The sequence below is a fragment of the Myripristis murdjan genome, chromosome 16 (genome assembly GCF_902150065.1).
Source record: "Myripristis murdjan chromosome 16, fMyrMur1.1, whole genome shotgun sequence".
Classification (NCBI taxonomy): domain Eukaryota; kingdom Metazoa; phylum Chordata; class Actinopteri; order Holocentriformes; family Holocentridae; genus Myripristis; species Myripristis murdjan.
The window spans coordinates 16635716-16657104 of record NC_043995.1 but is presented as its reverse complement, the minus strand read 5'-3'; the positions used below and the strand labels follow the sequence as shown (position 1 = coordinate 16657104).

At 39.7% G+C, this 21389-nt stretch overlaps 2 protein-coding genes across 2 annotated transcripts; both read left to right on the top strand.

Moving 5' to 3' along the window:
* Positions 1 to 3514: 3514 nt before the first annotated feature.
* On the top strand, positions 3515 to 12084 carry tnxba (tenascin XBa). The gene is made up of 15 exons (XM_030072756.1): positions 3515 to 3586; positions 5651 to 6755; positions 6998 to 7129; positions 7267 to 8544; positions 8758 to 8880; positions 9038 to 9181; positions 9293 to 9412; positions 9492 to 9647; positions 9846 to 9958; positions 10044 to 10176; positions 10300 to 10451; positions 10549 to 10645; positions 11017 to 11178; positions 11295 to 11458; positions 11577 to 12084. The coding sequence occupies exons 2-15, from the start codon at positions 5789 to 5791 to the stop codon at positions 11673 to 11675; spliced, it is 3840 nt and encodes a 1279-aa protein (XP_029928616.1). The 5' UTR covers positions 3515 to 3586; positions 5651 to 5788; the 3' UTR covers positions 11676 to 12084.
* A 555-nt stretch (positions 12085 to 12639) lies between these two features.
* cyp21a2 (cytochrome P450, family 21, subfamily A, polypeptide 2) lies at positions 12640 to 17840 on the top strand. The gene is made up of 12 exons (XM_030072106.1): positions 12640 to 12769; positions 12990 to 13175; positions 14152 to 14241; positions 14363 to 14517; positions 14880 to 14975; positions 15280 to 15390; positions 15492 to 15578; positions 15704 to 15787; positions 16576 to 16689; positions 16802 to 16968; positions 17399 to 17502; positions 17593 to 17840. The coding sequence occupies exons 1-12, from the start codon at positions 12640 to 12642 to the stop codon at positions 17838 to 17840; spliced, it is 1572 nt and encodes a 523-aa protein (XP_029927966.1).
* The last annotated feature ends 3549 nt before the right edge of the window (positions 17841 to 21389 follow it).

Below are 21389 nucleotides of genomic sequence, written 5' to 3'. Positions count from 1 at the left end.
CCTCTGTACTCAAAGCAACCCCCTTCACTACCCCCTCATTCCTTAACATCTGCAAAGTGGGGAAGAGGGGAGGAGAGGTGGAGTGGGTGCATACACGCTCAGTGGCATAGCAGTATGTGCACAGGCCCACGTGCTCCTGTGGAGCTACAAAGTGATGGGCAGTGGCTTAATCAACACCTCATAAAGACAAGGGCACTAGGAACTGCAGTTCCCCAATATGCTCAACATTACATGCATGCACAGATATTGCATAAGATAATCAGTGTAATCATGCAAATAAAAAGCTCAAAATGTAGAGAGAGGTAACGGGAGAAAACGAGAGGCAGTGAGAGGCAGCAGCAGAGAAAGAGAAGGAGGGGGGTGTATGGGTGGAGAGGCAAGAAACAAGCAAGGGCTTATGTGCTTATATTATTCTAATCTCTGAGGCCAGGTCCAATGTAAGCAACATGGGAGTACTGACCATCACTTCAATCACAGCCAGATCAATGCCTGCACTGTTTCTGCCTTCGCCATTAGACATTTCATTAAATTTGAATCAATAAAGGGGTAAGTAAATACACAGACTTCAACATCACATATTTTCATCTCAGGATTACTTTAGTGCACTGTCAGTAGCCAACACCAACAGCACATTTGAAAAAAATAATCTTGTTTTTTACTGCAAGCCCCTCCAGATAATCAATGTTTTGTGATGACTAAGCAGTGTAGATTTGGGTTTAGAAAGGCAAACAGGATAAATTAAGGACAATCACAATAGCAGATGAAGTTCCTTAGCAGTGATATTTTATAACTCTCACTTTTCTTGCTCATGCAATTTGAAGCTTATTTCTTTCCCAGAGTGTTAGATAATCATGCTACTCTGTGTTATGCAAAGGCATATAAATAGGTATATTTCCAGAAATAAAAATAAATCGGCCATGTTGACCAAAAGATAGGATGAGGGTTGACTTAGGAGACCAAGGAGATTAAAAATACACATAGTGAAGGAACAGATCCTCCCTTACCTTTAGCTCAAAACAAATATGCTTAGGAAGCTTCTGTGGAATTTGGAATTGTGAAATACGCACGCATGACCACATGTATTTTGTTAGGTGTGCATTAACCGTATTACCCTAGGTTTGTCTCCAGCCATTTTCCGAAGGCTAAGACCAGGTCAGGGGCATGAGGGTGGTCTATGATGTCGTGAGGCAGGTAAGGCGGAGCTGTTCCCAGTGGCTGCCACTAGGTGGAGGCACTGATGAGGTGGGACCACCCACCCGGGATTTCACGCTAAGGTGACAAATGTTCTTTGTTGTACCACTGTAATGTGACAAACTCAATCTGACTGAGTCCATCACTACAATTGTAGACTAGAGATGCAAGAGGCCAGTTTTAATGAAGCACCATGGTGGCCACAATGTAGGGCACATTCGTTTTCAGAATTATTCATCTTCCTAGTTCTGGTCACAAAGTTTTCAGGGGGCATGCGGTCACCTTGAGTCAGCAAAAGTATGCCTTGACATTCAAACGGGTTAAAAAATGGAATGAAACTTTATAGATAAAGAGCTTTGTTGTGTTGTTTTAGACATTATTGTTTAAGTGTGTGTGTGTGTGTGTGTATGTGTGCACATGCGCATGTGTCAGTGAGTGAGTGTGCATGCATGAAAGGTCTCCTAACCTTGTATAAGTTTGTGTCTATGTTCTTGCATACATGTATGTCTGCATGTGTGTATTCTTTTTGTACATGTGGATGCATTTGTATGTGTGTGTGTGTGTGTGTGTGTTTGCCGATGGCTGTGTCTATGTGTAGGCATTGTGTGTCTCCGCCTGTTTGGTGTTCATACTGACTGTGATTTACTTGCTCTAATTACATTTACAAACTTCTTCATCCATGACTACTCCTGCTTTGATACAAGACCAGATGTGATTCACCTGAATCAGACTTTCTGTGAGGAGGAATGCTCTCTACACACACCTCCTCTCACAAGTCCCTAAGCCAAGTTAATGAGGCCTCCTTTCCTTAGGCATAGGACGGTGAAAAAAAAAGGCTTAATCATTCAGCCTAAATATTGTCATAGTTCTGATCTCATCTAATATATCTTACACAGTGAAGTAAATATAGGGTATTTAGGCTTCACCATAGCAGATTATATAATTGGCACAAGTATTACAGTGTCATTACCTTAGTTTTTGTGTAGGGAATTAAAGATTTCATACTTTTCCCTTTCAAAAATCAGTAAGAGCACTGTCTGAAGCTTATCAGTGCTTATCATATGTTCATAACTATTTTTTAATCACACTTTCTCACAAGGATTACAATTTATTATGATATCTTGCCTGGATGGATCATCTCAGATGATTACATTTCACCTTATTTAGTACATGCAACAATAACTTGCTCTATTTGAGCATTCTGTGAGCACTTCTAATACTTTCTGAATACTTTCCTGAAACATGTCAGTTATGTGAGTGCATGAGTGAATGAGTAAGTGAATGAGATTTTAGGTACCTGTTCATTTTTAATGTTGACTTTTTATATTAACTTGAATATCAGATCTCTTAATCTTGATCTCTGTACATGAATGAATGGTTCCTGTTAAACGATGCAATCTTTTAAACTTTTGTTTTGCTCTCCTGTAAAATCTTGAAAAATGTCACTCCAGGACCTTTGCTTTAAATGCTTGATATACTTGTCTTCATGTGGTTTACAAAAGGTGGGATGGTGGGTGGCCAGAGATGCAGTGCCTTCACAGAGCATTCGTTAAATCTGGTGGATATTTGGTCACTTACATAACTCCCACGTAGTTACATCTCATTACTTCCAACAAACAGCCAATTCATATAGAGAGAGGTTCCTGTCCCCCAGAGCCAGAGCTGAATACCTGCAGTGTTATGCTATGTATTCCCGCTGAATCATGATTCTCGAACCAAGACTTTATTCAATTAAAGACTGTGTCTAGGTGTTAGCAATGTCTGGTATAAGTCAAGTAACTCCAATAACTGTCATGAGCCATGCAAAGGTGCAGAATGTTGGAATCAATATGGCATGTTCTTTTGTTGTTACATGATAAAACTTTGCCTTAATCATAGAAATGTACATGCATATAGTTTGACAGCAAAGTGGCAAATTTACTATGGACAGAGAATCTGTCTTCACTGGAGATTAAATCAATTAAAAAGATGATACATTCAAATTCATCAATAAGTCATGTTTTATCCAATAAAGATTAGCTCAATCAATTCATCTTGGATCTGTTTTTAAAACCACTGTCTATAGAAGAATTCAGAAATATATGTTTTCTTTAGCTGAATATAGGAGTGCAGTTCATTATATTCAGTGTGCAAATCTATGAGAAAATGTTACTGTATTTGTATGTCCAATACAAATATTTTCCATGGTGGTTGAGAAAGTTGGACCAGTGGGGGTGGAGAGGGGGGGTCCTTAAGTAGGAGCGGACTTTATCGCTCTCCTCCTTTCTAGTGGTGGTCCTTTCTCTCTCGTCTTTCCTCCAAGTTCATACCCAGCAAATCTATATGAGCTTTTCCAATCAGATGGAGGGAGCAACACAACGACAGACATAAAGCCAAGGACAAAATCATTACCTGGGTAGGTTATTTATCTTTCTCCATGGATAATATACTGTTATGGTATCATAGTGGTGAATGCAATCATTTTAATGTATGAATTCATATGCTCTAAGTAGATGTCTGCAGACTGTAACTCTTCATTGATTGGTATTACAGTTCATTTTGTTAAACACAACTGAAAACTCATTCTCACGAAAATGACATTTTGAATAAGTCAATAAGTGACAAAAACAGTGTACATATGTAGAAAAAGAAAAGTCAACCTGCTCTATTGTGCTTTAACACATTGAAAACGTTTTATTGCCACACGGTTGATTTCAGTAGCAATTTATACTGTGTTGTTAGTGGATGATGCACATGTATGAATAGTTCAACCAGGTATGCTGTGGTATCATGTGTCAAAGATTTTAGCTGAGTTTCAGTGGTGTGTTTGTTTGTTTGTTTGTTTGTTTGTTTGTTTTGGGGGGGGGGGGGTTAGGGTTAGGGTTCCCCCATCTATATGATTACTGTGATAGAATGCCAAATTAAACTTGAAAAGTGAAGGATATGAATACTTTAATTCAGTCCAATCATGTAGTCAGTGAATCCATGCATCAACATACAACACTTTGAATATGCTTGCTGTGTGGCAGAGCACTGTATTTTCAACATGCTATCTGACTTATTTAATTCTCTGGAGATTTAAAGTGAAGCCTGGACATACTCCTTTTAGTGGTTTTCATAAGATGTGGGTGCAGAAGATTATGTAACACTCTGTATAGTGAAAGACGTGCAGTGTCCCAGAGTGCTATACAGTAAGGCTCTGTTAGCTCTCTGCATAGCCTCTCCAACAGCGACTCTAGACTTCCCGCTCAAGTCACCTTTTTCCTTCCTGCTCAGAGTTGCTTATTTTAAATTTAATTTGCTCTGGCAAGCCACTATTAATGGTTTACTAGGGCACTGCTGTATTTTCTGGACTAACATTTGATTCACTGTTAGTGCTTTAAAAAATATATATAATGAAAATAAAACTTAATTGCAAGCTGACTTTAAGCCTATATAGTCCAGTCATTTTATGAAAAAACCTAGGACAAATTGCAAGAGAAGCAAACTCAACTGATTTTGTATCTTGAATTAAAAGGTTACTATATAACAGTAAATTTAAAGGTTACTATATATATAGTAACCTTTTAATTCACTGTTTAAATATCTGTTCCGGCATTTATTCCTTATATTCCTTATTAGTGCATATCAAATCAGATAATGTGTGATATGCATGTGTAAACAGAATAATTCAAAGAACTTGTAATTGACTTTTTTTTCTTGTCTTTGTGTATGTAATCAACTTGTGAATGTTTATAGTGATATCTGAAAGTAAAATTTTGAACCCTTTTCACCTGTGTGTTAAAAGGGGTGTTTTTTTGGTATTACATGGTCATAAATAGGTGATTTTCAAAACTTTCCACCAATGGGATTCCTTGGGACTTTTTTCCCTCCCTCAGGACATACTGAGGATACAAAATCAATTGAGTTTGCTTCTCTTGCAATTTGTCCTAGGTTGACCCCAATTTTGGCCTAAAATTACTGGACTAATAGGGCTAAGTTTGACTAATTGTACTATGGAGAATAAGCATGGTCTTCTGAGGAAATTTAAAATAGCAATTTGCATAATCATCGTGTAAAGGTTGAGTATTTAAGAGCATTTCAACTCAATATTTAATCATTATGATACTTGTTTGTTCACATACTTTAGCAGTGGCACAGGATACATTTTTGAAAGAAGCTATAAAACAGCTTAAGCATCTAATAGAAAGTAGAGGTAGCAAGACTGAGCCTCAAATCTGAGCAGGAAAATCTGAGGGGGTAAAGCACATACATTGCCTCTTTCCCTCAACAGCTACCACCAATGAACATTTTGCATGGCACTGAACCCCCAAGTGAATGGGAACTCTATGACTATGAAGCTGGGCAGTTCTGAAAAAAATCTTGCATGCCAAGCAAAATTCTTCTCTATGAAAAATAAAGGTTAAACATGTCTTAGCAGAAAATGTTTGGCATTAATCTCAGTTATGATTCAAGTTTTCCATTTTATTTTCATGTATAGGAAACACCTGGCAAATCCTGTGAACTCTTGGTCACTGAAATATAGAGGAAAGAGTTCATAAGTTTCCAGCAGCATAACATACAGATACTGCAAAAGCCTTTTCCATCTCTGCGTACTGCTGGTGGCTTTTGGCTGAAGATGCTGTTTATCCTAGGCCTTCTCCTCCTGCTCACCCCATTTCCCTCCTTTCAAACCACGACCAATGAGAAGAGAAACTCCACAGGAAGTGACATGACCAAACCCAATGCCATTTTCACCCTCTCAAAACCAAAAACCACTGCTTCTCTTGCCAAACAGATCCTTCGCCCCACCCTGAAGCCAAACACAGTTAATCAGACCGTTTTACCCACTTCAAGCACCAACCAAAAACCTCCAACAGCCAATGCTCCAAAGACGACCAGAGGCAAATTTAACCCCACAGTAATTCAAACCACTCTGTCAGCACCCGCAAGGCCTACTACAGCTAGTAGTATTGTAACCACCAAAGACAAGCTCGCACTCTCAGCGAATCAGACTGTTATAACTAAATCTCCTTCAACCAGTGAAGTGAAAACTGCAAAAGACAAGCCTGCCCCCACTGTAGTTCAAAATGTTCAGTCAACATCCACAAAGGCTACTTCAACTAGAAGTTCCATGGCCACCAAAAACAAACTCACAGCCTCAGTTAATCAGACAGTTTTAATTAAATCTCCCTCAACTGGCGATGTGAAGATGACCAAAGACAAGCCTGCACCCACAGTAGTTCAAGCTGTTCTGTCAACACCCGTAAAAGCTGCTACAGCTAGCAGTACCATGGAGAAAGACAAGGTCACAGCCTCTGTTAGTCAAACATCTGTCATCAAATCTCCAACAACCAGCGTTGTGAAGACCACCAAAGACAAGCCTGCCTCCGCACAGCCAATCAAGGTGATTGTAAGTGATGGCTGTGACTCCAGCCAGACCAAGGAACAGGAGCTGAAGCTAAAGCCTGGCTCTCCTCTGGTGATGACTCATAAGATCAGCTTAGTGCCTGGAGGCTGCAGCGGAGGTTGTGAGGCTGAGATGGCTGCGCTTAAAGGACGTGTGGCTCGTTTGGAAAGGGAGATGTCTTCCCTAAAGGAGAAATGTAGGACTTTATTTTATATATATATATATATATATATATATATATATATATATATTTTTTTTTTTTTTTTTTTTACTGTTTCATCATACACATTTAGAATTGTTCTGCTCCATTCATTGGATTACCACTATATTTTGACATAATTCATCAAGGAAGTAGATTTTATAACTGACTCTACAAAATACTGTTTTTGATGAGAAAATGCAGAACCCTATAATTATGTTGTATTTGCTTCTGTCCAGGTCCATGTTCAGCTAATTGTCCAAATGACTGTAATGGCAATGGAAAATGTGAGAGGGGAAAATGTGTCTGCGTTCACGGATTTGTAGGTCCTGACTGCAGTAAGTGTGCACCTGGAGCTGACTGTAGTAAAAGTAAGTGAGAAAATGTTGCTATCAACTGGACATGGTGAAGTCAGAGATACAGATATTTTAGTGGAAGTCTGGATTTTACTGTGATGCTTAAATATTTCATGTATCTCTTGATCCCAATCTCTGCTTTCCAATTTCAGAAACTGCCAAAGGGAAGGTCAAAATATCTGTGGAGACAGTGACCCTGCATGTGAACCAAGATAGCAACACCATCAAGGAAAATACACAGGGGAAGAACAACAAAGTTGAGCACACACTCTTCCAAAAGAAGGACCAGAAGAAGGGGACTGAAGGCAAAGAGACTGACACCAGACCTAAAGGGTCCTCCAATGAAAAAGTGGGCATTATTAAAACAGTAGCGAAACAAGGACCCTCTGCCAATAAAAAAATTATAAAAAGTTCTACAAGTGCCACAAAGACCAGTCACCCAACTGTTGGTCAAGTCCTGCTGAAACATGAGGGACGAAAGCAAGAAGAAGCCCGCAAAGGCAAAACTACAGTCCTGACCTCTAAAAAAGTCCTTCCAAAAACAGGCCACAAGATATTTTCTGTCAAGGAAGGAGCTGCTGATAAAGTAAATACGAAATCTACCCAACTGAAAGACCAACCTCAAACTAATATAACCCAGAGCAATGTGAAGAAATCTGGTGGTACGGCTAATGTTTTGACAATTCTCACCAAGGTCACAGGAACAAATAAAACAAGGGCAGGGAAGGAGATGTTCGAGCAGTCCACACTGGCTGAGAAGAATGTTACCCGATCATCTGGGCATAAGGTTATCAAGAGGGTCAAAGTAGAGAATGTAAATGGGACAAAAGTGGTGCAATCTGTTGACACCAAAAACACTGAGGCTGGCAAGATTGGGTCTGGGATAGGGAAAGTTATCCAGAGGAGTCAGTACCTTGTGAATACAACCATTGCTGTGACTTCAGATGAGACTAAAGTCCATCAGACCCCAACAGATGGTCACACATCCGGGAACACCACCAGGAGGGCAGGGGGAACTGGCTTAGGTTCTGTGAGGGTTGCAAACATCTCATCCTACAGCTTCACTCTCACATGGTCAGCTCCTCATGGGATGTTCAAGAACTTCACAGTGATCAGAAGAGAGCAGAGAGCTGAGGATGAGGAAGATGAAGAAGTAGAAGAGGCAGCTTTTGAAGGAGACAGAGCTGCTGCATCTAAAAACACCACTGAGGTCCAGATAGACATTGAGAGCACCAATGGAACTGCATCCTCTGCTAAAGTTCTTGGATCCAGAAGTAAAGCAGAGAGCAGGAGAGTTTCCATGGTTCTTCCTGGCAGTGTACGCTCTGTCGAGTTTGGTAACCTTCGCCCCTTGACACGATATGTCTTGTACATATATGGTACTGCTCTTGGGAAGAGATCCAAGATTCACAGAGTGGCTGTAAGTACAGGTAAGTAAAGCAATACCACATTGATAATTTATGGATAATTCCTGTCCTATTGCCAGTGATTAGTTCTGTACAGGTGGCAATAAATGCACTGCAAGCTTCTGTTTTTCTGTTCCAAGCAGTATTTTATTCATAGGCTGCTGAAAGAAAAGTTGCAAGATTATAAGAAAATTATAAGATTTCTGACACCATATCATCTTCATTTTCTCGCATCAGGTCCTGAGCCACCTGCGGAGCTGGTGTTCAGCAATGTAACCGAATCCTCTGTCTCTCTGTCCTGGTCCAAACCAAAGACTACATTCACAGGCTACAGGGTCACATACACAAACTCTGTCACAGGTCTGTCAAAGGTTTCCCATCTACCTGTTAAAAAATATATTGTTTACCTTACAAATGTTATGCCTGCAAATGATTACAGTATCAGTTTGTATGGAACTGTCCTTAGTTACCAAAAAAATATGTGAGAAAATGTATTTGTGATGTATTATCCTGCCAGGGGAGAGCCGTTATGTAACTATGAGCTCCCAGCAGTCTCATATAGTTCTGTCGAAGCTGTCTGCTGGTTCAACCTACATTATCAGCATAACTACGACCCAAGGAAAGGTCCAGAGTGATGTCCTCACGTCTACTATCACCACAGGTATAGAGCCAGTAAACTTCTTGTTATGTATCATGCACATATTGTAATTTTTGGCATTGCTTGCCTTGGCTGGTGAAAAATAACACCTCATGGATTGACTTTTGACTGCAGTGCCTGCTCCTCCAACCCATCTTCAAGCCGTCAATATTACAGACACTAGAGCTGTGCTGCAATGGACACCCAGTCTGGGAAAAGTAGACCGTTTCATCATCAGTTATGAGTCGTCAAAGAGTGAGTCGATCACTATTACCCTACTCTATGTCATGCAGGACAAAGGATTAAGCTGTTTCACTGTTCCCTTTTGCCACAGCTCCAAACGTGACAGTGACAGTAATGGTGTCTGGAAACTCGATGGAGCATCAGCTGAGAGGCCTGCAGAGAGGCACCCTATATACAGTGAAAGCCCTGAGCCAGAAGGACAGTCTCCAGAGTACAGCCATTTCAGCTACATTCACTACTGCCAATGGTGAGTAGAAGGGAATTAATTGTTTTTTTATTATTATTATTATTATTAGTAGTAGTAGTAGTAATGTACTCAAAGACAAAATGGTATCCAAAGTAATGCAATGTTTATTTATAAGTTAAGCAGCTGTCACGAGACAAAGGACTGTCTGTGGGCTCTGGGTATATAAACTAAATGGATGTGTATTATGGTTCTCCTTAGTGGTTAAAGCTGGTGAAGTGACTGCTCGCTCTGCAGTGATTGCATGGAAAGCACCAACAGTTGTCTTCCATAGCTACAGACTAATCTACCAGGTGATAGGAGAGGAGCCAAAGGTGAGCAATGTGCATTTAGCATGTATTAAATATCTGAAATGTAAAGGACAGGTGAAAAGATTCAGTGTTTTTGTGTACATATCAGGAGCTGATCCTGGACCCCACTATCACAGAGTATAAGCTGACAGGACTCCTGTCTATGTCACGCTACATTGTTCTGGTGCAAGGAGAGAGAGATGGACAGTATACATCCATTGTCACCACTGAATTCTTCACAGGTAGAGCATTTTAAGCAGTGCAGTCCATATGACAAACATATGTTAATTTGATTGTCCTAGTCACTGCAACTGATTAACATCAACTTATTTTATAGTAATTCTCAACTTCTCTCCATCTATCAGGGAAGCTGCGTTTCCCCTTCCCTACCGAGTGCTCTCAGGAACTGCTGAATGGAGCACTGCAGTCAGGAGAGGTGGATATCTACCCCAAAGGGAGAGAGGGAGGAGCAGTCAGAGTCTACTGTGACATGGAGACAGACGGAGGTGGCTGGACGGTGAGAGAAATTGATGTTACCTAATTAAAACTTTGCTTTGATAAAATATTATGAGGATGAAGACAGTCTAAACCATATGCTGTGATCACTTTTGTAGGTGTTTCAGAGAAGGATGAATGGAAAGACTGATTTCTACAGAACCTGGAGTGAATACCGCGCTGGCTTTGGAAACCTCAGCGAAGAGTTTTGGCTTGGTATAATTTCAGCTCATTCTGATTTTGTTCAATTCCACATCAAAACATCATTCAATAAATCTGCCCAAACTGTGCACTCTTTCTCCATACCATCATGACCTGTAATAGCAGTGGGTCCTTCTTATCCACCACCATCACACACACACACACACACACACACACCCCAAACCAATAAGTTGGCCTAATTCCACTATTTTTAAATACTTTTTTGTGCCATATTTAGTGCAGAGCCACTTATCTTTAGACAAATATGTACTAGTTACACTCTAGTTTTAGGTTTTTAGTGTTTTAGCATTATCTTATTTATGTTATGTTCTATTTATTGTGATATGCTCTTTGTGATATTGAAACTGCTGCAAATCTACCTATAGGAAATGAGCTTCTGCACAACCTCACCAATGTTGGCCCTGTGAGTCTGAGGGTGGACATGCGAGCAGGAAATGACACCGCTTACGCTCACTATTCCAACTTCACCATTGACTCAGAGGAGAAGCACTATACCATCACAGTGTCTGGCTACACAGGGACAGCAGGTACAATTTTTAATATTGGACAAAAGAATATAATACTTTTGAACATGTACAGTATATGTTACTGCACATGCCAGAAACTGTAGTGGAATTTTACTTTTACTGTATTTCTCTGATAGGTGACTCTATGAGGTACCATAATGGACGGCCATTCTCCACCCGTGACAAGGACCCTGACCCTCTGGGGATCCACTGTGCCAGGGCCTACATGGGTGGTTGGTGGTACAAGAACTGCTATAAGACCAACCTCAATGGTCTCTTCGGCATCAACAGTAACAATCAGGTACAATCTACCTCTTTGAACTTATCTTACTGAAGTCAAATGAATTTTAAGTCGTTTCATTCTGTGTTGTAGCACGTTAGCCAAGTTTCATTTCTGATCTGTATCTGTTATGCTACAGGGAGTGGTCTGGATAGACTGGAGAGGTAAAGACTCCTCCATTCCCTTCGCTGAGATGAAGTTCAGACCATCTGGGTTCTCCCCTGCAACTCACGGCTGAGGATGTTGTTCAATCCCAATGATTTCTCCAACCCTAAAACTTCACATCTAGAAAAAAAAAAAAAAAAAAAAACGACAACAACCGTGAATTAAGGCTCCAGGAATCCAGGAGAGTGGATCTCACACTTGCCACATCTTACTTTCCATTTAATGTTGCATGTAAAATGGTTTTGACAGTTGTAATGACAGCTTACTAATAAGTCTGATTCAATGCACATGGATTCTGTTCAATTTTGCTTATGAGCATCATCGGCTGTTTCCTTAGGAAATGTACCAATAGAGAAGAGAGGTATTTTTTATTATGCCATTTTGTATTGGTCTGTTCTTCCTGACCTTTTCATCCCCGCAAAGTTTTGTTTTCACTATAAAACACTTCTATTGTCCACCACCATGGTATGCCACCCCACTACTACTGGAATGAAATATGCACTGTCTCAATCTATTGGAATAAATGTGGCTGAAGTGGGTCTCAAGTATGGTCTTTTTTGTGTAAAAGTAAAATAAAACACCAAAATCCCTGTTTCACCACCCTCATCCCATTTCCCCTCTCTCTCTACATGACAAACAATATCAAGCATGCCTGTCAAATGACATGTTATCATGCCCTTCAGTAAATCTATTCAATAACAACTGTGGATTGTAAAACTTCTTCATTGTCCCCCTCTAACTTCCAACAATAAAAAACAGTAAAGTGGGCCTCATATGTATGTAAATACTGCAAACTCCAGATTTCAGTAACTACATTTACCTCTTACATACACCTATCTAGTTGCCTCTTATTGCTTTCATATCAGCATCAGAGATCTTGACCCCTATCAGGTCAAAACATTATTTAGCTGTCCTTGATTTCAATGAAACACAAACATAAAGAGCACGCATGCTAAAAGACATGGACGAGAAGACTATAAAAGGGGAAAGCTGGGTGATGAGCAGCTTTTTGAAGTGGGACAACAGCAACACGCAGAATGCCAACAGAAATGTCAGTGATCAGTATGGGAGCTGTGCTTGTAGTTGTACTGCTTTTGATGTTATTGATTTGCATTTGTGGACGGAAAGACAAATTTATGCAAGATCACAAGGGAAGGAAGTCTACAGGTAAATATCTACTTGCTATCTTTTCAGTCCTATTTAACCATATTTGTTGCTTTATTAGCTCATTGGAGATCACACCACAGGCAGGTATGAATCAGTTAGATGTTCAACATATGGACAACTGTGCACACTACTTGATACAATCAGTGATCTACTGGACTTAATTAGTAATCATTCTCTTTCTGTCTCCTTGTCTTTGTTTTATCCTTACTCTCCCATGTAGTATCTAGACTACTGCAATATCTCTATCAGTTTCTTCCCCACTCCTCTTCTCCTTCCCTCCCAGGTCCTCCCAGCCTCTTCCTCCTGGGCAATATGCTGGATCTGACAAATGAACACCTGCCTATTCATCTGACCAACCTGGCACAACGCTATGGAAGCATCTACCGTCTTAAATGTGGCAACACAAGTAATGAGTCCATTTTAAAATTCTTGAATCTCACTTGCTTGTTTAACCCTCCTATTATGTTTGGGGTCAATTTGACCCCAGCCAATGTTTAACATCTCTAAATAAATGATTAACATCATTTTTTTTTTTTTTTGCTTCATATTTAATGGCTGTTCCTAATGTAATGGGCACTACCGGGTAAAGATGAAATTGACATGATGATGTTTTAAATGTCCTTTACACAATTTGTAACGCATTGGTTATAAATAACAAAAATATGTACTTAGAAATAATATAAAGCCATTAAAACACCAAAAATTAATATTTCTTCCCAATTTTAGGTCAATCAGTGAGATTTTATGGTGATTTGCACATTTTTCCATTGTCATGTAATAGGAATACTGGATGTATAACTGGGGGCAGGGTGAGTTATGTTTTATTTAAAGGGTTATTTAGGTAATCAACAAAGAAACATAAAGTACTTGACACATAAACTTTGATAACAATTTTAGTTATAATAATTTAGTGGAAGTTTAAACTGCAGGGGTCAAATTGACCCCAAACATAAAAGATGTTCAAAAATGTGATCATAACAGGAGGGATAATGTATTTGTATTTGTTTATTTAGAAGAGACAATGTACATTGATCGCATGCATTGCATAAAATGTACCAGATTTAGCCATCAGGCTATTTTGCATCTGTAGTCCCTGGCAGGTTGATGTTGCAAAAGAATGGCAGACTACAGAGAAATAACTAACAGCGGTACAAGAAGCATGACATAACAGACAATTAGCAAGCATACAATATATAAAACGACAATTACTAAAGGGCTATGGTAATTGTCAGATACTAAAATAAATTACAAGCAAGTTTAGACTTTAGTTTAGAAAATTCATGTAATTATTATATTGTTAAAGATAGTACATTACTCATTAGCACTCAGAAGGCTGATGTATTGAAGCCTGTATGAAGATCTGTATGTTGTGTATTTTGCAGCCATGGTTGTGCTTAACAGCAGTGATGTCATAAGAGAAGCACTGGTTAAGAAATGGTCTGACTTTGCTGGGAGACCACATTCCTACATGGGTAAAAGACTCAAACTTCCAATGCCATGTTTTCCAGTGTTATGAAGGATGATTATTGTTTTGTGTTCAATAGTAGTTGTCCGTAACTTCTTCCTGTCAACATGAATACATACTTTTGCCAGGAAATATTGTGTCCGGAGGAGGATATTCCATTTCTCTGGGGAACTACAGTGAGGAGTGGAGGGCACACCGCCGTCTTGTCCATAGTGCCTTGCAGCGCTGCTGCCAACAATCTTTGCACAGTGTAATAGAGAGACAGGCACTGCACCTGCGACAGGTACAGTACAGGGTATAAGACACTGGCAGTGCTCTAAGAGAGGGAGCAGATTGCAATTCAGCATCTAGAAGTACATAGTACATTGCCTCATCTAAAAAATGGTGGTGGTGGCACCATGGCTCAGGGGGTACAGCATTTGTCTTGTCCTTGAGCAAGACCCTGAACCCCTATCCACTCCTGATGGGCAGCTTGGCAGCTTGTATGGCAGCCTCTGCCATCAGTGAGTGAATGCCTGTTTGAATGAGAGAATGTGAGGCAAAAACTGTGAAGTGCTTTGAGTGGTCAGTAAACTAGAAAAGATCTAAAATGGTCACACTGACTATACATTATTCACTGCTAAAAAGGAATCTTTTACTGCTTAGGTTTTGATGGGCTATGGAGGTAGTGCTGCAGATCTCTCTGAGGATTTCACTGTGGCAGCCAGTAATGTCATCACCACTCTGGCTTTTGGGAAAGAAGTGAGTATCTGTCCTCCCCTCAGCTCTGTGTACTCTCAGAGGAAATAAAAAGGAAAGTATTGAAGGCAGAAAATTCAAGTTTTCGTAGATGTGGCAGTGTGACAGTGGAATGCTCTGGGTCACCTGGTAATTTTGGGAACTGGGCAATGTCACTGTTGCCCATCTTTGCATTATGTATACAATAAAAAAGCAAAACAAAAACAAAGTTACTCCAAATTCATAATGTGTTGTGTGATGATGATGTTTGTGGACAGAGGTTTTCAGTGGAAGGATGTCATAGAATGTAAACCTGTGTGCTCTCTAGTATGACAAGAGCTCAGTGGAACTGCAGCGTTTGCACAGTTGTCTGAATGAGATTGTTGCTCTGTGGGGCTCTGCCTGGATTTCTGCTCTGGACTCCTTTCCACTGCTCAGAGTCAGTAGATATTCATTACAAAGACTATACAATACAACATACACACTAACATACACATTCAGAATGTTTTTCACGTTATGTGATGCTCTCTTTTCTCAAAGAAATTACCCAGTCCTCCGTTTGCCCGTCTCCTTAAAGAGGTGGCCAGGAGAGATGATATCATAAGCACACTTCTGAACAATTACAAGGTTAGTTTGCAATAACAAACAGAAAATATTGGCAATATGTCTCCCCAATTTAATTAAGATATAATTATCTGTTTCAGATCTGCTACATTAATTTTTAACCAATTGTTGCACTGTCTTCTGCATAGTCACAAGACAAGAAATCTGACAGTACCATCACTAGCTCCATCCTCCAGGGTCTTGACAAATGTCGCAGCAAAACACATGGAGTGGTAGGTACTATTTTGACACATAAGTGATTACCAAGGAGAAAGTCGACAAGAACTGTATTTGATTTGCACAGGAATCAGTACTACAAAGTTTCAGAGGTTGGCCCCAAATGCAGACACTCAAGCAGGCATGCAGACAAGGCTTTTAATGATAGTCAGTGAGTAAACAAAATTACATCCTATGTCCTGTCCTAACCCCTTTTCCTTGACCTTGATGGAAAACCTCATGAGGTCAAGGAAAGATGTGAAGGAGAATTCATAAGGACTTAGGAAAGGACCACCGTGGTGCTGAGGGAATCTGACTGCACTCACACTAGGTTATGTAAGTACGTGATGGCAGATGATATTCACTTGGGTCTGCCGTGGTGAAACTACAATATTCTGAAAATGGACTATAAAAAGCTCATCTTAGATACTGCGCCCCATGTGTTTTTACTTTGTTCTTTCATGCAGGCTATAATGGTCAACACATTACTAAGGTTGGAATTGAAATAAAAAAGGAATATAGGCTACATGCCACAAGAGTGAAAGAAAATGGCTGTTTCATTAAGAATGGCTGCTCAAACTCACCCTCCACTCCACTCATATTTATCCACATGAATGCCAATTAGTATGACTGTATGAAAATAATTGCTAGATTCCTGCAAGATAGGTATAAACTGTTAGGCTTACAAATCTACTACCATACGTATCAACATCCTCAAGTTTCAAACATGTTGAATTAAAAACATCATCTGGTCATATCCGTTTTCTTGAAACACAGACTTCTGTCGTTCTGTGTTTGTCCTTAGCTCTTGACAGATACTCACGTCCACATGGCCATGGTGGACCTTCTGATTGGGGGGACAGAGACCACTGCTGCCTGGCTTAACTGGACTGTGGCCTTCCTTTTGCACAGACCAGAGGTATGACATGCATTTCAAAAGTACATAACAGAAATATTTTATGCAAAATGTATATTTAGCAGAAACCACACAGTGTGTTACGGTTTCTCTCTCCTCTTGCTTTCATCTTTAGGTGCAGTGCAAGGTGTACAATGAGATGTGCAAGGTACTGGAGGGACGCTATCCCAAGTATAGTGACAGACATAGACTTCCTGTTCTATGTGCTGTGATCAATGAGGTGCTCAGACTCAGGCCTGTAGCCCCACTGGCAGTGCCACATAGAGCCATCAGAGACAGCAGGTCAGCACAACCACAATAAGCAGTGTTTCTGAACGGCTGTGCTGCAAAAACAGCAGTGAAAAGACAACTGAATCATTTACTTATGTGTAGAATTTGAGCAGCACAGGCCTTGAGATGGTTTGGGCATTTACAAGTCCGACACAGACACACAGCCCTAAAAGGTTTCGTGTGGTCTCATGCTTTCCCAATGTTTTTTACTGTGAATATTATATCATATAAGAATCAAGTTATGCTTGGGTCCTGTTGAGTCCATTTAAAACCAAGGTCAAAAACTTTGAAGTTAAGTTTCTTTTGCTCTAATTTGGAAAATTGTTGCAATATCTATCTATCTATCTATCTATCTATCTATCTATCTATCTATCTATCTATCTATCTATCTATCGACAAAATCTCTGTTACCCTGTATTCAGTGTGTGTTGCACATGCTTAGCATTGCAGGTTATTTCATCCCACGGAACACTGTGATCATTCCTAATCTTTTTGGAGCACATCACGATCCTGCAGTTTGGAGTGATCCCTACCATTTCAAACCAGGTAGCTCCTGAAATGTTGGGAGCAGTGCATTCCATTCACTTGGCTCAGCGGAGTTCAAATAAAGTTAACAGTAGCCACTCTCTTTTTCAGAGCGCTTTCTGGAGGGTGGGGGAGGCTCCATGCGTGCACTACTGCCTTTTGGAGGAGGGGCTCGGCTGTGTCTGGGGGAGTCTGTTGCCAAAATGGAGCTCTTTCTGTTCACTGCCTACTTGCTGAGAGATTTCCAGTTCATCCCTCCTGAAAATGAGGCCTCACTGCCTAACCTGAGAGGAGTTGCTAGTGTTGTGCTCAAGGTCAAGTCCTATAAAGTTATAGCATGTCCACGTCCTGTGGCTTGACCATAAACTGAAGAGGGTGTAATGTGTTATTATTGTTCCTTAGATGGTACACATTTATATATAAATAGTAACTTCATGTGTATAGCACTTATAAAACACAGTTCACAAAGTGTTTCACTGTATAAAAAACAGGAAGGTGGTGCATTAGAATAGCACCCCAAAACAAATAGCTTATGAAATCAAGAAAATAAATAAAACAAGGCAAAACAAAGTAACACATACATGCAGTTATAATGTTGAATTGAACTGAACATACCAATAATACTTATTTTTATCTGTCCTTGATACTGAGTACCCTGGTTAAAAATAACATCTTAAAAGTCAACAATGATCGACTAAATAACATAATAACAAATAATAACACTCACATAAATCAGTAAACTAGGCTTTGGCCAAAGTTATAAAATTGTTGATGTGCACCACCTCTGTTAAGGTCAAGGTCAGTTTTGAGGTTATTTCCAGTTGCTTATCTCTATTTTCTAACATACCATATATGGTTGAGATCTGGTGTGGAACTCTAATGCTACTGTAGTTTTTTACCAAGAATTGTACGAGTGGGTGAAGGTCTTTGCTCGTCTTTTTACCAATTTTACTATTTTGTATGTAACTGCTCATTTGCAGATATCTAAAGAAGTGGGAGTATGGTAAGCCATATTGTTGCCTTAGGGATTGAAATGAGACCAGTCCATTTTCATTAAGACATTGTGCAAATATAAGAGGGTTGCACTTCTGATACAGTCTCTGCTGGCATTAGTCTTACCCCACAATTTACATGAATGGCTGCTTGATAATATTTTATTTGGCCTTCTGATGTTCCCAGAGAGAAAGCTGAATGACAATATCCCTAGGAAGGAAAGCATGAACAAGTGAACTCCATTCATAATGAACTATGATAGGTTAAAGCCTGGGGTTTATATGGTGTGCCAACACCAGCTGGTTTGCAAAATAGGAACACATCTGCCAGATGGCCTAATAGCACCACCCAGTGGGCAAAATTGATCACGTTATCAACAACTCAGAAATGTGAAAGCACTTCCCTATTTTGGAAAATGTCCACTGCACCTTCTTGTAAACATTCCTCATCATCATAAATGCTATGATGATGGATCATGGTTACAATATTCTTAAAATGCATATTATTCAGCTATCAAACTGAAAAATGCCACAAACAATGACTGACACAAAGCCGGTGAATAGAAATATTAAGATGACTAGCCATGAAAAATTCCTTTTTGGCTGTGGAATTTCATAGAGCATCCCAAACACTGAAATACAAGATGAAGGCTGGAGAATACAAATTGACCAAACAACCCATCAAATCTAATTTTTTATGACTGGCCTCACCCTTAAATATCTGGTAAAGACAGTCTAGTATCATCCCTGGCAACTGCAATATGGTGAGCAGTAGTGACTTTAATGCCAGAGAGCCAACAGCCTCCCTTTAACAGGAGAAAAACACAACACACACTTCATGCACTTAAAGGGTATTTAACAGGCACAAAATATTCAGCATTGTGTAATGAAGACTACCACACTGTTGAGTCTAACAGCTCTTACTATAGAGTCTTTTTGAAGGCCCGGTTCACAGGACAGGCAGGGATATTTACCTTGTTGAATACCCAGAAATACAAGAAAAAAGTGCCAGCCAGAGTGGGATGATTGGGCAATAACACCGAAGCCACACCACAGGAAAGCACCTTATGATTCTGTGGAGCAATTTTCAGCAACTGGAAAGGATGAGTAATTTTATCACCTATTTCATGAATTTTAAAAGCACCAATGCAAAATTGTGTCATGAATTTTAAACAGGAAAAACATGTGCAATAATAATCACTGATGCAGGTAGCAGATTTTTTTTAAATATGCAGTAGGATAATATAAAGTACAATACTTGGCCAGAACACTATTCTGGTGATAGTGATTTGAATCTATGAAACAAATCTTCAGTGTTGGGTTTAGGAATATAACTCAGTCATTCATGTAGATAATTGCCCCACTGACCTGGTGTATGTTTGTTAAGTGTAGGTAGTGGAGGAAAGGGGTTTATGTATTTTGCCCTGCGGGTGGTGCTAGAGGAAAGGTCATAAGGTCACCAGTTTATATTAATCTGCCAAACTGACTTTTTGGCCTAAAATGGCCTAAAGGTTGTGCTAAAGGAAAGATAATGGTGTCTTCAAAATCAAGAGAAATCTTCGTTTGGGGAATAGGAACAGATTCTCCAAATAAAGAGGGGGAGGGTACATACCTCTGGAGCAATGCAGATATATTGACTCAGATTGGGAAGCAACATGGTTCTGACTTGAAGAGGGACTCAGCATTCTAAAGTGTAATCTGGTTTCCAGTTCTCTCTAGAGGATAAATCACAGCATGCTTGGTGTATGAAATGAGTAATTAGGTGCCATTATCACTTTTAACAATTTTCCTCTCCCACAGATACTGCAACATTTTATATCAGACATACAGAAGCATTTTTGGAGTGCCTGAACATTGGGGGAGACTTGCACCTCTCAATGTATATGGGCGTTACGGCCTTGCTATACCATAAAGCTGGATTTCGGCTTAGTGAGGTAACGTCAAGGTTAACCCTGGGTTTTCTGTACCATAAAGGTGGTTTACTTTTTATCAGGGTATGTTGCCGTGGTAACATACACTGAACACCTAACCTGCTCTGGAGCAGGTTAAGTTCAGGATAAGAGCTTAGCCACTATAAAAGCCCCACCTACTGACCAATCAATTCTCTTGGAAAATGGCCTGCCCATTTGATGAGAACCTACCCTGCGTTCCAAATCGCATACTTATACTTTTTACTTTTAGTATGTACTGCAGCTGCCCTTACAAAGTATGTAGTTTAGTATGTATTGGGACATACTAATTCTTTTTTTCCCTACTAAATAGTATGGTAGTATGGGTATTGGAACGCAGGGATAGTGGATCTTTTTTCCAAGTTAGTATTTTTTTTCCCTTTCTCCTTCTTCTTTTATAAAATTAATACATTTTACTTAGACTTCTTATTTTTAATTCTGTTTTTCTCTCACATTTTTTTTCAAGTTTGAAGAGAAGAAGGAATTCTTGTTTTTTTTTTGTTTTGTTTTGTTTTTGTTTTACTCATGACTCTACACTGTCCAACCAAAAATTGATCTTGTAGACTGATGAAATGATTTTAAAAATATTTTTGAAAATAAATAAGGGGAATTTAATTCAGAGGGTTAAATAAAAGTCTGATAAAATAAGGAGCCCCTGGGCTCCTTATTTTCTGACGAAACTCAAAATTGAAGGCAGACCTCCATCAAGGGTCGACCCTCACTGTTAGAGAGGGCCAGTTCTTCTGCAGGAGTGTATGGATGAGTGGAAGACATTAATTTACTGAACACACAAATGTTTCTGTAGTCAGATCTAGGCTACTCGTGCCGTCATGGTGGGGGAAGTAATATTATAATCGCACTAATTTAGGCATTGACACAGTCGGCAATTTTTTGCCAGCATTCCTTGCGGATCTTGGCAGCTGCAACTGTGTTACTTTTTGTCTGGATGATGGATTTATATTCCTCG

What these genes read in the sequence shown, in the direction of transcription:
- cyp21a2 (XM_030072106.1), top strand. Translation starts at nt 12,640, where the DNA reads ATGCCAACAGAAATGTCAGTGATCAGTATGGGAGCTGTGCTTGTAGTT. An exon ending in TCTTAAATGTGGCAACACAA is followed by an intron (nt 13,176 to 14,151) that starts GTAATGAGTCCA and finishes TGTATTTTGCAG; the next exon opens with CCATGGTTGTGCTTAACAGC. An exon ending in CTCTGGCTTTTGGGAAAGAA is followed by an intron (nt 14,976 to 15,279) that starts GTGAGTATCTGT and finishes TGTGCTCTCTAG; the next exon opens with TATGACAAGAGCTCAGTGGA.
- tnxba (XM_030072756.1), top strand. Translation starts at nt 5,789, where the DNA reads ATGCTGTTTATCCTAGGCCTTCTCCTCCTGCTCACCCCATTTCCCTCC. An exon ending in GTCTTCCCTAAAGGAGAAAT is followed by an intron (nt 6,756 to 6,997) that starts GTAGGACTTTAT and finishes GCTTCTGTCCAG; the next exon opens with GTCCATGTTCAGCTAATTGT. An exon ending in CACGTCTACTATCACCACAG is followed by an intron (nt 9,182 to 9,292) that starts GTATAGAGCCAG and finishes TTTTGACTGCAG; the next exon opens with TGCCTGCTCCTCCAACCCAT.